Genomic DNA, 18,844 nt, shown 5'->3' on the forward strand with positions numbered 1-18,844 from the left:
TTTGTTAATACTTATTTATTAGCTTGGCTGACAGAATATGGTCCACCGGAGAAGGGAATGGCAAACCACTTCAGTATTCTTGCCTTGAGAACCCCATAAACAGTATGGAAAGGCAAAATGATAGGATACTGAAAGAGGAACTCCCCAGGTTGGTAGGTGCCCAATATGCTACTGGAGATCAGTGTAGAAATAACTCCAGAAAGAATAAAGGGATGGAGCCAAAGCAAAAACAATACCCAGTTGTGGATGTGACTGGTGATTAGAAGCAAGGTCCGATGCTGTAAAGAGCAATATTGCATAGGAACCTGGAATGTTAGGTCCATGAATCAAGGCAAATTGGAAGTGGTCAAACAGGAGATGGCAAGAGTGAATGTCGACATTCCAGGAATCAGGGAACTAAAATGGACTGGAATGGGTGAATTTAACTCAGATGACCATTATATCTACTACTGTGGGCAGGAATCCCTTAGAAGAAATGGAGTAGCCATCATGGTCAACAAAAGAGTCTGAAATGCAGTACTTGGATGCAATCTCAAAAATGACAGAATGATCTCTGTTTGTTCCAAAGGCAAACCATTCAATATCATGGTAATACAAGCCTATGCCCCAACCAGGAACAGTGAAGAAGCTGAAGTTGAACGGTTCTATGAAGACCTACAAGACCTTTAAGAACTAACACCCCCAAAAGATGTCCTTTTCATGATAGGGGACTGGAATGCAAAAGTAGGAAGTCAAGAAACACCCGGAGTAACAGGAAAATTTGGCCTTGGAGTACAGAATGAAGCAGGGCAAAGGCTAATAGAGTTTTCCCAAGAGAACGCACTGTTCATAGCAAACATCCTCTTCCAACAACACAAGAGAAGACTCTATACATGGACATCACCAAATGGTCAACACCAAAATCAGATTGATTATATTCTTTGCAGCCAAAGATGGAGAAGCTCTATACAGTCAGCAAAAGCAAGATCGGGAGCTGACTGTGGCTCAGATTATGAACTCCTTATTGCCATATTCAGACTTAAATTGAAAAAAGTAGGGAAAACCACTAGACCATTCAGGTATGAACTGAATCAAATCCCTTACATTATACAGTGGAAGTGAGAAATAGATTTAAGGGACTAGATCTGATAGATAGAGTGCCTGATGAACTATAGACAGAGGTTCGTGACATTGAACAGGAGACAGGGATCAAGAGCATCCCCATGGAAAAAAAATGCCAAAAAGCAAAATTGCTGTCTGGGGAGGCCTTACAAATAGCTGTGAAAAGAAGAGAAGTGAAAAGCAAAGGAGAAAAGGAAAGATATCAGCATCTGAATGCAGAGTTCCAAAGAATAGCAAGGGGAAATAAGAAAGCCTTCCTCAGCAATCAATGCAAAGAAATAGAGGAAAACAATGTGGTAGGAAAGACTAAAGATCTCTTCAAGAAAATTACAGATACCAAGGGAACATTTCATGCAAAGATGGGCTCGATAAAGGACAGAAATGGTATGGACCTAATAGAAGCAGAAGATATTAAGAAGAGGTGGCAAGAATACACAGACGAACTGTACAAAAAAGATCTTCACGACCCAGATGATCACAATGGTGTGATCACTCACCTACAGCCAGACATTCTGGAATGTGAAGTCAAGTGGGCCTTAGAAAGCATCACTATGAACAAAGCTAGTGGAGGTGATGGAATTCAGTTGAGCTATTTCAAATCCTGAAAGATGATGCTGTGAAAGTGCTGCACTCAGTATGCCAGCAAATTTGGAAAACTCAGCAGTGGCCACAGGACTGGAAAAGGTCAGTTTGCATTCCAATCCAAAAGAAAGGTAATGCCAAAGAATGCTCAAACTACCACACAATTGCACTCATCTCACACGCTAGTAAAGTGATGCTCAAAATTCTCCAAGCCAGGCTTCAGCAATACGTGAACTGTGAACTTTCAGATGTTCAAGCTGGTTTTAGAAAAGGCAGAGGAACCAGAGATCAAATTGCCAACATTCGCTGGATCATCAAAAAAGCAAGAGAGTTCCAGAAACACATCTATTTCTGCTTTATTGACTATGCCAAAGCCTTTGACTATGTGGATCACAATAAACTGTGGAAAATACTGAAAGAGATGGGAATACCAGACCACCTGATCTGCCTCTTGAGAAATTTGTATGAGGGTCAGGAAGCAGCAGTTAGAACTGGACATGGAACAACAGACTGATTCCACATAGGAAAAGGAGTACATCAAGGCTGTATATTGTCACTCTGCTTATTTAACTTATATGCAGAGTACATCATGCAAAATGCTGGGCTGGAGGAAGCACAAGCTGGAATCAAGATTGCCGGGAGAAATATCAATAACCTCAGATATGCAGATGACACCACCCTTATGGCAGAAAGTGAAGAGGAACTCAAAAGCCTCTTGATGAAAGTGAAAGAGGAGAGTGAAAAAGTTGGGTTAAAGCTCAGCATTCAAAAAACCAAGATCATGGCATCTGGTTCCAACACTTCACGACAAATAGATGGGGAAACAGTGGAAATACGTCAGACTTTATTTTTGGGGGCTCCAAAATCACTGCGGATGGTGATTGCAGCCATGAAATTAAAAGATGCTTACTCCTTGGAAGAAAAGTTATGACGAACCTAGTTAGCATAGTTAAAAGCAGAGACATTTCTTTTTCAACAAAGGTCCGTCTAGTCAAGGCTATGGTTTTTCCTGGGGTCATGTATGGATGTGAGAGCTGGACTGTGAAGAAAGCTGAGCGCTGAAGAATTGATGCTTTTGACCTGTAGTGTTGGAGAAGACTCTTGAAAGTCGCTTGGACTGCAAGGAGATCCAATTAGTCCATTCTAAAGGAGATCAGTCCTGGGTGTTCATTGGAAGGACTCATGTTGAAGTTGAAACTCCAATACTTTGGCCACATCATGTGAACTGTTGACTCATTGGAAAAGACTCTGATGCTGGGAGGGATTGGGGGCAGGAGGAGAAGGGGATGACAGAGGATGTGATGGCTAGATGACATCACCAACTCGATGGACATGAGTTTGAGTGAACTCTGGGAGTTGGTGATGGACAGGGAGGCCTGGCATGCTGCGATTCATTGGGTGGCAAAGAGTCAGACACAATTGAGCAACGGAACTGAACCAATTTATTAGCTTGCAGTTTTCAGGTTACTTTTTTTCAGAAAACACTGCCTAGCACCTTTGATGACACCAGATCCTCTTCTTCTCTATACTTATATGAAATCTGCGGTTTTTCTGAATATTACTTATCATAGTTTTTAATTATTTATATTTGTTTGGGAATACCTGTCTTTCCTGTTAGATGATAAGCTGTGTGAATAAAGGTTCACTTTTCATTTTCTCATAATTTACTGTCTGTCACATATTAGGCATTCAATAATTTTTGATGAAATGAGTGAAGAAATGATGTCTTAGTGAATGAACATATCAATCACAGATTACAAAATAGTGAACTTAAAAGAGTTCTGTTGGGTTTAGCAATATTTTAAGACAGCTTTAATTAAATGACAAAGAATAAACATTATGAGATTATGCAGGAAAGCTGGTTTCAACAGTTTCTGTAAAAAACACACACACACACACACACAGGAAGAGCTTCCATCACAGAGCACACATTCACCTCAATTAATTAGCCATAGTTTAGTAGCTCTTCACCTCCGTGGTGCCTAGTGCTCTCTCTCTATTTTAAAATGTGAGTGCTCTACACAGTTGAACATGCCTTTATTGTGACAGATGGTTATATGAAGAGGAATCAAAAATGATGAGTGGGTACAGTGAGAAGAGAGCACTGAAGACCAGTAATAAATGACCTGCAGAAAATTAAACCCCTCCCCTCCAAGAAAAAAATAACCCTGAAAAGTAGTTGCTGTTGCTGCTAAGTCACTTCAGTGGTGTCAGATTCTGTGGGACCCCATAGACGGCAGCCCACCAGGCTCCCCCGTCCCTGGGATTCTCCAGGCAAGAACACTGGAGTGGGTTGCCATTTCCTTCTCCAATGCATGGAAGTGAAAAGTGAAAGTGAAGTCGCTCAGTCATGTCTGACTCTCAGCGACCCCATGGACTGCAGCCTACCAGGCTCCTCCATCCATGGGATTTTCCAGGCAAGAGTACTGGAGTGGGGTGCCATTGCCTTCTCCGAAAAGTATTTAGATACTGTCAACTACAAATTGGCACTTGCCATCTACTTCTACAAGGATTAAATCATGTGCTGTTGCAGCTGCTGACCTTCAACACCCCCTGAAAGGAGTTCAGCTGGAGAGCAGAAATGAGGCATTCTGTGCTCAGGGGAAAACTGGCAGGATAGGTCTTCAGATAGTGAGATATTGTCAGGAGCTGATTTTATGAGCCCAGTTCTTGTTTCTTCTCATATCTAGAAAAGCACTAAAATCCTGCATGACAACAACTGTTCCCGTGGATAGAAAAAGCTTACAAGACTAGAAGAAACCTTCTGGGAAAACATGTGCTCGATTGCATGTGTCCTCCTTCACCAAAATCACATATATACTGACTTCCCACCTGCATCTTTGGAGCATAATCTCAGAGCTATCTGAGGTGCTGTCTCCTGGGCTGCAGCACTCATTTTGCCCCAAATAAAACATAATTCACAGCTTTTCAGTTCAGTTCAGTCGCTCAGTCGTGTCCAACTCTTTTTGACCTCATAAACCACAGCGTGTCAGGCCTCCCTGTCCATCACCAACTCCCAGAGTCCACACAAACCCATGTCCATTGAGTCGGTGATGCCATCCAACAATCTCATCCTCTGTCATCCCCTTCTCCTCCTGCCTTCAATCTTTCCCAACATCAGGGTCTTTTAAATGAGTCAGCTATTCGAATCAGGTAGCCAAAGTACTGGAGTTTCAGCTTCAACATCAGTCCTTCCAAAGAACACCCAGGACCGATCTCCTTTAGAATGGACTGGTTGGATCTCCTTGCAGTCCAAGGGACTTTCAAGAGTCTTCTCCAACACTACAGGTCAAAAGCATCAATTCTTCAGTGCTCAGCTTTCTTCACAGTCCAACTCTCACATCCATACATGACCACAGGAAAAACCATAGCCTTGACTAGACGAACCTTTGTTGGCAAAGTAATGTCTCTGCTTTTTAACATGCTATCTAGGTTCATCATAACTTTCCTTCCAAGGAGTAAGCATCTTTTAATTTCATGGCTTCAGTCACCATCTGCAGTGATTTTGGAGCCCAGAAAAATAAAATCTGTCACTGTTTCCACTGTTTCCCCATCTATTTGTCATGAAGTGTTGGAACCAGATGCCATGATCTTGGTTTTTTGAATATTGAGCTTTAACCCAACTTTTTCACTCCTCTTTCACTTTCATCAAGAGTCTCTTTAGTTCTTTTACACTTTCTGCCTTAAGGGTGGTGTCATCTGCATATCTGAGGTTATTGATATTTCTCCCGGCAATCTTGATTCCAGCTTGTGCTTCTTCCAGTCCAGCATTTTGCATGATGTACTCTGCATATAAGTTAAATAAGCAGAGTGACAATATACAGCCTTGACGTACTCCATTCCCAAGTGGGAACCAGTCTGTTGTTTCACGTCCAGTTCTAACTGTTGCTTCCTGACCTGCATACAGGTTTCTTAAGAGGCAGGTCAGGTGGTCTGGTATTTCCATCTCTTTCAGAATTTTCCACAGTTTATTGTGATCCACACAGTCAAAGGCTTTGGCATAGTCAATAAAGCAGAAATAGATGTGTTTCTGGAACTCTCTTGCTTTTTCAATGATCCAGCGGATGTTGGCAATTTGATCTCTGGTTCCTCTGCCTTTTCTAAAACCAGCTTGAACATCTGGAAATTCACAGTTCACGTATTGCTGAAGTCGGGCTTGGAAAATATTAAGCATCACTTTACTAGCGTGTGAGATGAGTGCAATTGTGCGGTAGTTTGAGCATTCTTTGGTATTGCCTTTCTTTGGGGTTGGAATGCAAACTGACCTTTTCCAGTCCTGTGGCCACTGCCGAATTTTCCAAATTTGCTGGCATATTGAGTGCAGCACGTTCACAGCATCATCTTTTAGGATTTGAAATAGCTCAACTGGAATTCCATCACCTCCACCTGCTTTGTTTGTAGTGATGCTTCATAAGGGCCACTTGACTTCACATTCCAGGATCTGGCTCTAGGTGAGTGATCACACCATCGTGATTATCTGGGTCGTGAAGATCTTTTTTGTACAGTTCTTCTGTGTATTCTTGCCATCTCTTCTTAATATCTTCTGCTTCTGTCAGGTCCATACCATTTCCATCCCTTGTTGAGCCCATCTTTGCATGAAATGTTCCCTTGGTATCTGTAATTTTCTTGAAGAGATCTTTAGTCTTTCCCATTGTATTGTTTCCCTCTATTTCTTTGTATTGATCGCTGAGGAAGGCTTTCTTATCTCTCCTTGTTATTCTTTGGAACTCTGCATTTAAATGCTTATATCTCTCTCTTTCTCCTTTGCTTTTCACTTCCCTTCTTTTCACAGCTATTTGTAAGGTCTTCTCAGACAGCCCGTTAGCTTTTTTCCATTTCTTTTTCTTGGGAATGGTCTTGATTCCTGTCTCTGTACAATGTCACAAACCTCCATCCATAGTTCATCAGGCACTCTGTCTATCAGGTCTAGTCCTTTAAATCTATTTCTCACTTCTACTGTATAGTCATAAGGGATTTGATCTAGGTCATACCTGAACAGTCTAGTGGTTTTCTCCACTTTGTTCAATTTCAGTCTGAATCTGGCAATAAGGAGTTAATTATCTGAGCCACAGTCAGCTCCTGGTCTTGTTTTTGCTGACTGTATAGAGCTTCTCCATCTTTGGCTGCAAAGAATATAATCGATCTGATTTTGGTGTTGACCATCTGGTAATGTCCATGTTAGAGTCTTCTCTTGTGTTGATGGAAGAGGGTGTTTGCTATGACCAGTGTGTTCTCTTGGCAGAACTCTATTAACCTTTGTCCTGCTTCATTCTGTACTCCAAGGCCAAATTTTCCTGTTACTCCAGGTGTTTCTTGACTTCCTACTTTTGCATTCCAGTCCTCTATAATGCAAAAGATGTTTTTTTGGTGGGGCGGGGAGTGTTAGTTCTAGAAGGTCCTGTAGGTCTTCATAGAACTGTTCAACTTCAGCTTCTTCAGCATTACTGGTCACGATATAGACTTGGATTACCGTGATATTGAGTGGTTTGCCTTGGAAATGAACACAGATCATTCTGTCGTTTTTCAGATTACAGCCAAGTTGTGCATTTCGGACTCTTTTATTGACTATGATGCTACTCCATTTCTCCTAAGGGATTCCTGCCCACAGTAGTAGATATAATGGTCATTTGAGTTAAATTCACCCATTCCAGTCCATTTCAGTTCGCTGATTCCTACAATGTCGATGTTCAGTCTAGTCATCACAGCTTTTACATAGTGCCTTTTTAAAGTCAGCCATACAAAGATAAGTGGAGAATGTGGTTTATTGAAACCGTAAGAATTTCCAATAAAGAATTTAAAAATAACTTTCTTTTCTTACCTTCTTCATCTCTTCATACACCATGAACAGGATATTGAAGTCATGTCTGTGCTCATACCAGCCTCTCATGTGATCAAACTGTTAGGTAGGTAGAATCGGGAAAAGGAGTCCAAAATGGCGGTGGCTAAAAGACAAGGAAGGTCCGAGGACCAGAATGAAGACTTCAGGTAGAACAAACAGAACAAACAGCACTCCTGGCTATGCCCAATTTGCATAGGGCAGGCCCAGGTGGAGGAAAAAAACATATAAAAGGAGGAGCCAAAGCGCTTTCTCTCGGACCCTCTCTCCCGCGTGCATGCGCGCTCTCTCTCTCTCTCTCTTTCTCTCTCTCTCTTTCTCCCTCCCCACGCACTTCTCCACTCTCTTCTCTTCGGGTCTTAGATTCTCCTCCTATCTTATAAATAAAATAGAGCTGTAACACTGATTTGCCTAAGAGCTGTAGCACGGTTTGTCCAAGACCTGAGAGCTGTGACGCACCGAGGGCTTTAATGTCCGTTGCTCCAAATCTTTGTTGTGATGAGACAAAGAACCGAGGAACATACACTCTCGTGACAAAACCAAAGGCTTCCTACCACTGTGGGAAAATTAATAAGTTAGCAGGTAAAGATGTCACACTTATTACATAACAAGCTATAGTCTGTGTTTTCTGTTCAAGAATCCTCAAAAGGCAAACCAAGCTCCAAACCACTGGACATCTATGCTATCTTTTAAAAAGTAGAGTTGTGGGAAACAATTGCACCATTTTAATAGAAAACTGCTTTTGCAAGTTATTCTGTTTGTAGGAAAGCAGCAATGCAGAGAAAAGAATCCTGAAGAACTAAATTCTTAGGTAAGAACTAACATTAGTTAAGAACTAAGATTTTGTTAGGATCACTCCCTTCCTTCTTCTGCTTCCTTCACCTGAAAACATACATCTTTATTTCTCCTATTATTGTCTATTTAAAGATTGTGTATAATAACTTCATTTACCAGCACATGAATATAAACTTCTAAGTGTGAGAAAGCCCAGATCCCACATTCCAGGAATCACTTGCATCAGTCTATCTTTTTCAGTGCTGGAATGAGAATCCCACAGCTGCCAAATAAGGTCTACCCCAGGACCATGACAGAGCATAAAATGACACCTACATTAGCTACTCTGGAATGAGCTTTGGATCTAGATCTCTTCTGATTCAATTATTCCCTGGTCAAAGTTTCTTTTATACACTGTGCAGCCTTGACAATTCTCATATAGGTGGTCCTAGTTATAAAAAAAAAAGAGAGAGAGAGCGAGCTATAGGATGGTGAGTAGATAGCCAATACCAACCACTTGTGTGTATTGAGCATATTATGATTAGCCTTCTCTTCTCGCTAAGTATGTTCCCTTGGTTTGAGAATTTGGCTACATGACAAAGTGGCTTCATAAACATGTTGCTTGATAAATAAATTCATAGTTACCTTTTCCATCTAGAAATTTTTCCATGAACTCTCCTATGTTATTTGAAGCTTCAAATGTAACCAACATATTAGAAAAATGAAAATATGAGATCAAAACATCCTTGGGGTTTCTGCTGACATAAATTACCTGCAGAGGAGAAAATGAACAATTTGAACAATTCTGGATTATCTTTACAGAGTTTTTAATACCTACTTAGTATTTCATTATATGAATCCAAAGTAATTTATTTTATCCAGGCTACTACTGACAGACACTAACTTGTTCCCAAAGTTTTTTCTATCAAAAGGATCATTGCAATAAAAACTTTATTCTTATGAATTTTCACTTGTGTGAGCATAAAGGGCTAATTTCTAAAACTGAAATTATTTATTGTAAGGTTGATTAAGTTTGCAAATTACCTTCCATAAAAGATATTCCATTTACCCTCTGTGAACATTAAGTGATATTTGACATACAGACAAGGTAGCATTAGAGATCAGTGAGAAAAGGAAAATCTACTTAACAGATGATGTTGGGTAAATAATAATCCATATTTAAAAAATGAATTTCTACTTCACACAATGTGTAGAAACATATTTACAAAAGGATAAAGGATTTAACTTTGAAAGCAAATTTTTAGAATCTAAAAAGATAAAAAAAGTATTACTGACCTTGTGTAAAGAAACTATTTTTCAAACAGGAAAATATTTCCCATATAGAAATACATAAAAATGGATTAATCAGACTCCATTAAAATAAGAATGCTGTTCATCAAAATGTACCAAACTTTACAAAAAGCAAGAAAATGTAAGTGCAGCACTGCTGCTGCTGCTAAGTCGCTTCAGTTGTGTCCGACTCTGCGACCCCATAGATGGCAGCCCACCAGGCTCCCCCGTCCCTGGGATTCTCCAGGCAAGAACACTGGAGTGGGTTGCCATTTCCTTCTCCAATGCAGGAAAGTGAAAAGTGAAAGTGAAGTCACTCAGTCGTGTCCAACTCTTCGTGACCCCATGGACTATAGCCTACCAGGCTCCTCCATCCATGGGATTTTCCAGGCAAGAGTACTGGAGTGGGTTGCCATTTCCTTCTCCAAGGGCAGCACAGATATCAATAATAGATTAGTATCTAGAATTATGTTCAAACTACCATACAATTGCATTCATTTCACATGCCACCAAGGTAATGCTCAAAATCATGCGATTAGGCTTCAGCAGTATGTGAACCAAGAACTTCCAGATGTACAAGCTGGATTTAGAAAAGGCAGAGAACCAAACATGGAACAATGGATTGCTCAAAATTGAAAAGGAGTACATCAAGGCTGTGGGTTGTCACCCTGCTTATCTAACCTCTATGCAGAGTGCCTGTGTGCTAAGTCGTTTCAGTCGTGTCTGTCTCACTGCAACCCATGGACTGTAGCCCACCAGACTCCTCTGTTCATGGGATTCTCCAGACAAGAATATTGAAGTGGGTTGTAAGCCCTCCTCCAGGGGATCCTCCTAACTCGGGGATCGAATCCACATCCCTTACATCTCCTGCATTGACATGCAGGTGCTTTATCACTAGCACCACCTGGGAAGTCCTCTATGCAGAGTTCATCATACAAAATGCTAGGCTGGATGAATCACAAACTGAAATCAAGATTGCTAGGAGAAATATCAACAACCTCAAATATGCAGATGATACCACTCTAATGGCAGAAAGCAGAGGAACTGAAGAGACTTCTTGATGAGGGTGAAAGAGGAGAGTGAAAATGCTAGCTTAAAACTCAACATTCAAAAACTAAAATCATGACATCTTGTCCCCTCACTTCACAGCAAATAGAGGAGAATAAGTGGAAACAGTGCTACATTTTATTTTCTTGGCCTCCAGAATCACTGCAGACAGCAACTGCAGACTGCAACAGCAGCTATGAAATTAAAAGATGCTTACTCCTTGGAAGGAAAGCTATGACAAACCTAGACACTGTAGAAAGCAGAGAGCTTGCTTTGCTGACAAAGGTCCATATAGTCAAAGCTGTGTTTTTCCCAGTAGTTATGTATGGATGCGAGAGTTGGACCATAAAGAAGGCTGAGCATCAAAGAATTGATGCCTTTCAGTTGTGGTGCTGGAGAAGACCCTTGAGAGTCCACTGGACTGCAAGGACAGCAAGCCAATCAATTCTAAAGGAAATCAACTCGGAATTCATCAGAAGGACTGATGCTGAAGCTGAAGCTCCAATACGTTGGCCACCTGATGCAAAGATCCTACTCATTGTAAAAGACCCTAATACTGAGAAAGATTGAAGGCAAAAGGAGAAGGAGGCGACAGAGGATGAGACGATTGGACAGCATCACCGACTCAATGGATATGAGTTTGAGTAACCTCCAAGAGATAGTGCAGGACAGAGAAGCCTGGCATGCAGCAGTCCATGGGGTCCCACAAAGTCAGACATGATTTAGAGACTCAACAACAACAAAATAAAACAGAAGATACATATACAAATCTCTATGAAATAGGTAACATAAAAAAACTGACAAAAGTTTTAATAATTTCACTGAATAAGAAATAACTGTGGGCAATAAGGTTTTCAAAACCTGCTTAATTTCATTATTGATTAAATAACTGGAAATTAAGATCAGTTTTAGATAGCATCTTATAATCACCCAATTGATAAAATCAGGAAATCTGATAGAAAAAAAATACTAAAAGAAAAATAAAAACTCATATTTTATAGTTTTCACTGTTTATGCTACAACAACTTTGAAAAAAATAGCATCCTTTTATTAAGTTGAATATTTTTGTACTTTGTGGCTTTGCAATTCTATTCTTGGGTGCTTAGGGAAGCTCATGCTGATGTGCACCATGGGACATGCTCAAGAATGTAATGTAATAGGGTATATTCTAATAATAGAATAATGGAAGAAGGTAAGTATTCAATGAAGGAAAAGTGTGGGTCTCATAGAATTACTTACATAATATATAAAATTATACAGCAGTCAAAAAAACATTGAAAATAAAGAACAAGAAAAGGCACATGTCAAAATCTCAGGGAAGGGGAAAACAATTGATAATATATAGCTAAGCAGAATTTAAAGCCAAATATTTTAATAGGACAATAAAAAAATTGGTTAATGACCAACAGAATAGGAATCTGTATACTGCATTAATAGAAAAATGTGAATAGCACAATGTCTAGAAACTCTGGAAAGATTTCAATTTAGTTACAATCATGAAAATTTACACACTTATCTTCAAACATAAGCATAAAAGGTTAACATAATAAATTTATAATATTATTTAGCAAAATTTATTTTATATGTTTGTGTTAGGGTCCCAAGGTGGCTCAGATGGTAAAGAATCTGCCTGCAAGTCAAGAGACCTGGGTTTGATCCCTAGGCCAGGAAGATCCCCTGGACAAAGAATGGCTACCCATTCTAGTATTCGTGCCTAGAGAATTCCACGAACAGAGGAGCCTGGCAGACTACAGTCCATGAGGTCACAAAGAGTTGGACACAACTGAATAACTAACACTTTCAATTTCTGGTGCCCCAAGCAGAGAATTCACATTATTTTCTCAGGTAGTCATGGAATGCATTGAAAAATTGATCTACATGTAATTGGCCATAAAACTTCTTGATGTATTTCAAAACTTAGAATTCTTACTATACCATTACTTGATTCCATAATTACTATTCCTTAATATTAATTATCAACACTGAAAAACAATTTTAGTTTTATAAATATTTATAAACATTTTATTTGAAAATAAAAATTCTTCAGAATAATTTGGACCAATGAGAAAATTAAAAATGAAAAGATAGGTTACTTTGATGCTAACAACATTATATCCATAGCAATGCTGAAATGGATATTCATCATTTTAAAATATCAATATTTAACAAATAAATATTGGATATCACATGACAAAAATATATTCAAACAAAATATGAGAAAAAGTTAAAATCAAAGCAGAAATCAGTGAAGTGGAAAATATTAATTATTTTAAAAATTTTAGTTCTTTGCAGCAAAAAAAAACAATATAATAAGAAAATGCCCATAGTCTGAAAAATGTACAAAGAAAAGAACAAAGAATGTACAATGAAAAAATTTTCACTGTTACTAATGAATGATAAAATGTAATCATAGAATTAGATAAATATTCATCAGTTCATGAACGTATACATTGCAGTTTTTTTCAACAGTTTTGAAATATAGATGAAAGGGTGATAATTTACTTTGAAAATAAAATTATACTAATGATTTAGGGAAAGGTAGCTAAATGAAGTAAACTGCAAAAGGGAAAATGTTTTAGAACTATAGAGCTATCAGTATGAGACATATTGTAGTGGAATTTAATTAAATCTTCAAAATATTCTTATTTGTAATTTTAAAATACTTGAAAAACTAAACAAATTTTAAAAGCTTCAAAATTTGTCTTACAAAATTGACTTACAATGATATTAAAATCAAATATCTTTCAATATCATAGAAAACTGTCTATTTAAAAAATAATTACAGATAAAATTTCCTGAAAAAAAAAATTCTTCCAGCAGAATGTTAATAAAGTACAATAATATAAAAATGTAAGATTTATCTCAGAAATAAAGCATTAGTAAATATCTAATCAATTTCTTTTTGCTTTAGTTTAAAGGTGGGAAAGAGGGAACGTTGTACCTCAGGTGCCAAAAAAGGATTTTTAAGTGATTAGAACTTTTCTGAAGAACAAAATTCAAATTTCAAGAGAACTGAGAAAGGGGGAAAAAGTATTTCTCAGCATTGTGTACCTCAAAATCATTGCAACATAAAACAAAAAACAAAATGAAGAAAAGTGTACAAAAAAATGTCAGTCAAGGACATAATATTTCTCATCACCTCAGTATTCTATTTCTTTTCTATAGATATTTAAGTCCTGAAACAGAAAAGAAAGAAGTACAAATATTGAAAAGCAGAGAAATATAGAATATATTATTATTTTAAAATAAAATGTATTTCATAGAATATAGGGAAAATTAATAAAACAAATGAAGAGATTTGTGGAGCCAAATATAATAGTGTAACAAGATCAGTATCATTTACTTTATAACAGTAATAGCTAAATAGAGAAGGCAATAATGAAAACCAATTAATTACGTGTGTAAGATTTAAACCAAAATCTGGCAATCCACAAAAAAAAATGTAGGAAGCATACAAAGAGCATCATAACACTTGTGGTGGACACAAATGTTCTCTTTGTTTAGTTGCTGAGTCATGTCCAGCACTTCTGTGACCCGCCAGACTTCTCTGTCCATGGGGATTCTCCAGGCAAGAATGCTGGAGAGGTTAGTCATTTCCTTCTCCAGGGGACCATCCCATCCCAGGTATATACCCCACATCTGCTGCTTCACAGGCAGATTCTCTACCACTGAGCCACCTGGGAAGCCCAGACACAAATGTATATCTGATAAATAAAGAGCCATAGAATATTGCTGGATGGAATGTTGGAAAAGAGCTATGATAATGATTTCTCAGACTTAATCTTATTTTATTAATGTTAATCAGCATTTAATATTATTGGGAAATTAACATATTAAAGAATAAACTTCATGGGATTTTATCAGTTACATCATTCAAAACAGTGAAGAATGGGCACATATTAAATATATCTATTAATTTTGGGAATGCAGAATGAATAGTCAGAGGAGGGAAATATGGAAATAGCATATCAAAATGTAGACTTGAAAACCGTAGGGAAAGACTAAATGCTGAAATCATATTGGATCAATTGGCCAATCCCATTGGCAATTATTACCCAATAGTCATATTTCAAATCACCTGTGATATCTGATATAATTTATAATTAAATGTAAAAAATAAAAACAGAGAGGAAAACTGGAAAGTATTTGCACAATCTTTCTAGCTGGGAAGTGTTTATTAACAAAATTCGATAGCAAGATACTATGAAGGAAAAATTGTTAAGTTGGTTACATGAAATTAAATGCATTCAACAAGTTTTAAAGGTAACTGTTAAGTGGAACAATTTTTACCCCATACAAATGCTTCAAGCAAACAGTAAATAAAGACAAATTTTAAGAAAGATAGGCAAAGGATATGAAGGATATTTCAAGGCCTGGAAATAAACAGAAAGGGGCTCAAGTTTACTAAAACCAAAAGGACTACAGTTACTCAAGAATAAGATAGTTCTTACCTAACGCATTAGCAAAGATTTATAATTTCATTCTTTGGTGAGTGTGTAAGGAAAAAAACATTCTTATATGCTATTTGATGAAGTGTCAGTGATAGATTTTATAAGGCAAATAGATAATACCTACCAACATTTAAAAATTTGGTCATCTAAAGCTGAAATTTTCACTTTTAGGGAAACACTTCACCAGAACAAAAAAAGTGTGAAGATCTATAAGACTGCTTGTTGCAAAATTTCATATATAGCTTTAATGTGTAAAGTAATATTTTTATTTGGTGGGGTATAGGAGGTACCAGGGCTTCCCTGGTAGCCCAGGTGGTAAAGAATCCACCTGCAGTGCAGGAGACCCTGGTTTGATTCCTGGGTCAGAAAGGTCCCCTGGAGAAGAGATAGGCTTCTCCAGCAGTCATGGGCTTCCCTGTTGGTTTAGACTCTAAAGAATCTACCTGCAACATGGGAGACCTGGGTTCAATCTCTGGGTTGGGAAGATCCCCTGGAGGAGAGCATGGCAACCCACTCACTCCAGTATTCTTGCCTGAAGAATCCCCATGGACAGAAGAGCCCGATGGGCTACAATCCATGGGGTTGTGAAGAGTCGGACAGGACTGGGAGACTAAGAACAATATCACAAAGATTATAATAATCACATTAGAAGGAATGTGAATGAGTGGGTTTGGGAGGACATTATGTAAAGAAACTATTTTTGTTTGTTCAAAAGGTTCATGAGCTATTTGTGCGACATACTTTAGCTTTTTTGTTCTTGAGACCTTTTGGTGCTAAATAGTACGGGACGTGGGAAGCAAAGAGGCGAGGGGATGGTCTCTTCTCAAAGTCTATTTTGTGTAGATTGTATTCCAGGAAGGGGCTTCTGTCAGCTGTGTTCACAATTTCAGTTCTGTTACGATGTCCCTCATAGTAAATCAAGCTTAATATCTGCTGAGTCCAAATGGTACCTGTAAAAATATATATCTTGTTTTCAACCTTGAATTAATTTTTAACAATAAATGTCAATAATAATGCCCTCCATCTCAAAACTATCTGAAGCAGTTTCTTTCTTTTTACCACCTTAAAGACATCAGTGAATTTGTCCAAGTTTTCTGTTTGTTTGTGTTTTACATTAAAATTATTAGAGATGATATCAAGGGTTTTACTTCCTTTTTCACTCTGAAGAGCTGTGGGGGTTCTGATTCCATAATAATAGTGAATCAGATTCATCCTTCAGCTCGGTTTCCTCTACTTCAAGTAAAGTCTGTTTCCAAAATTTTCTCTGACTAACTCTGTTTTCATTTCCTTAGTCTCCTTTCTTTAAAAAAAAAAATTAATATATTTATTTTAATTGGAGGCTAATTACTTTACAATATTGTAGTGGGTTTTGCCATACATTGACATGAGTCAGCCATGGGTGTACATGTGTCCCCCATCCTGAGTCCCCTCTCCCAGCTCCCTCCCCATCCCATCCCTCAGGGTTGTCCCAGTGCACCCAATTTGAGTGTGCTGATTCATGCATTGAACTTGGACTGGTAATCTATATCACATATGGTAATATACATGTTTCAATGCTATTCTCTCAAGTCATCCCACCCTTGACTTCTCCCACAGAGTTAAAGAGTCTGTTCTTTATATTTGTGTCTCTTTTGCTGTCTTGCATATAGAAGTTTTGTCATTTAAAAGAATAGACAAATTAAGAGCTCAAGACCTCTTTCACTTTTTTTGCTTACTTATTATTTCTTGACAAAATACTTGGGCAAAATTAAGGATAAAGGAAAAACTAGATATGGACTTCAGTGTTTGAACTAAAATTAGGCAGACTGAGATGCCACTGATAACTAAGGGAGGAAAAATAATCACCAAATCAGAGGTGTTAATAAGTTGTGCAGAGTGGGAGAATCCAGGGGTAAAGGGATGTATTACTATTTCAGGGAAGTAAACAAGGTCATGAATTTCAAAGTAGATGGTAAAAGGAAGAGTTGGAGTATTTTCATAAAAATCAGGAATGTTTTTATTTCCATTGACTTAGATTCCAGTGTGTCTTTGAGACCATTATTCACTTCATATAACATTGCTTCACTGGCCCCAGTCATCTTATGTTCTAAACAGTGTAATATAAAAAATTGCCTGATATGAAAAATTGTGTCTGACTCTTTAGGACCCCATGGACTGTAGCCCACTAGGCTCCTCTGTCTATGGAATTCTCCAGGCAAGAATACTGGAGTGGGTAGTCATTCCTTTCTCCAGGGGATCTTGCCACCCCAGGAATCAAACCCAGGTCTCCTACATTGCAGGCAGATTCATTACCATCTAAGCCATCAGGGAAGCCCAATATAAAAAAAACAAGTTGTAAAAATTTCATGTTGAGGACAATTTGTCCTAGAGAAATTTATTTTCTTCTTATATGGAAAGTGTTATTTGCTCAACTGTGTCCAACTCTTCGTGACCCTCTGGACTGTAGCCTGCCTGGCTCCTCTGTTGATGGAATTCTCCAAGCAAGAATACTGAAGTAGGTTGCCATTTCTTTCTCCAAGGAATCTTCCCAACCCAGGGACTGAACCCAGGTATCCTGCATTGCAAGCAGATTCTCTACCGTCTGAGCTACTGGGGTTTCTTATTATATGGAAGTACAAATCAATTAGAGAACTACGAAACATGAATTAGTTCTGGCTGAGATATGCTCCTAATAAAAATCCTGTTTTGTTTTGTTTTTTTCTTTTAAATGTATTTTCTTCATTCTCAGACCAAGGGCAGCATTTAATAAGTATCTCCTATTGGCTTCCTGAAGGCTTCCCTGGTGGCTCAGAGGTTAAAGCGTCTGCCTGCAATGCATGAGACCTGGGTTCAATCCCTGGGTCGGGAAGATCCCCTGGAGAAGGAAATGGCAACCCACTCCAGTATTCTTGCCTGGAGAATCCCATGGACGGAGGAGCCTGGTGAGCTATTGGCTTCCTATTTGGTTTCTTCATAGGTGCTAACAGAGATGACAGTATAAGCATTTCAAATGACCTTATAAGATAGACACATGAGGTTTGTTTAACCCTTCTTCTGATCCTAAATGGTTACCTAATTGTTGGCTGGGCTACTGTCAAAGTCTGGATAAGAGTACATCTGTCCACATGTATTACCAAACCAGAGTAAAGAATGAAACAGGTGGCAGACTTACTCAGACTTACCAGATTTGGGGTATGTAATGACGAAGACATCATCATCTCTAGTTTCAAAGTCATCTAGATTTTTTAGAAAGTTAATATCAACAAAAAGACGTGCAAAATTATAGCCTTTAAATTTCAATAAATATTTGTCGTCACCATCCATAATCATCACCTACAAGTAAAAACAGATAAAATACAATTCGAATCCTTAGTATTTACAATGATGACTAAGACTTCCTGAATTTTCAATATGGATCAACTCGTTTACCAGAGAAACCAGCTTACATATAGTATATCATTTAATCTTCACAGGAACCCTTTGTTGCTAGAGATGTTGTTATTACCACTGTGTTAAAGATGGGGAAAGGAAGATGCTAAGTTAAAGTGGTTGCCTTGAAGGCAATATTATCATGATTTCAAACATACAGGTGAGTAAATCAGCAAACTGCTTAAGGTGGCCCAGTTACCAGAGCTGCAAGATTTTGAGACGGCAACAGGCAGAAAGGCCAGGGTCTTGAAATGGAGGAAATAGGCTGCAAATGTTAGACGTTTTTTCTCTCTCTCTTAAGCAGCAGGAGGAAACAAACTACAAGTGTTAGATATTTCCCCCTTCTCTATAGAAA

The 18,844-nt window shown here is 38.3% G+C and overlaps 1 protein-coding gene across 1 annotated transcript in view; it reads right to left on the reverse strand.

Moving 5' to 3' along the window:
• Positions 1–18,384, reverse strand: part of LOC113898898 (amine sulfotransferase-like) — a 28,520-nt gene extending 10,136 nt beyond the window's left edge. Inside the window, exons 1-5 of the mRNA XM_027552196.1 lie at positions 18,243–18,384; positions 15,823–16,031; positions 8,939–9,065; positions 8,044–8,075; positions 7,502–7,579 (exon numbers count right to left, since the gene is read on the reverse strand). Coding sequence (XP_027407997.1) covers positions 7,502–7,579; positions 8,044–8,075; positions 8,939–9,065; positions 15,823–16,031; positions 18,243–18,384 — 588 coding nt within the window. The remainder of the gene's footprint in view (positions 1–7,501; positions 7,580–8,043; positions 8,076–8,938; positions 9,066–15,822; positions 16,032–18,242) is intronic.
• Between the last annotated feature and the right edge of the window lie 460 nt (positions 18,385–18,844).

Source organism: Bos indicus x Bos taurus, chromosome 9, assembly GCF_003369695.1.
Source record: "Bos indicus x Bos taurus breed Angus x Brahman F1 hybrid chromosome 9, Bos_hybrid_MaternalHap_v2.0, whole genome shotgun sequence".
In the NCBI taxonomy this organism is placed as follows: domain Eukaryota; kingdom Metazoa; phylum Chordata; class Mammalia; order Artiodactyla; family Bovidae; genus Bos; species Bos indicus x Bos taurus.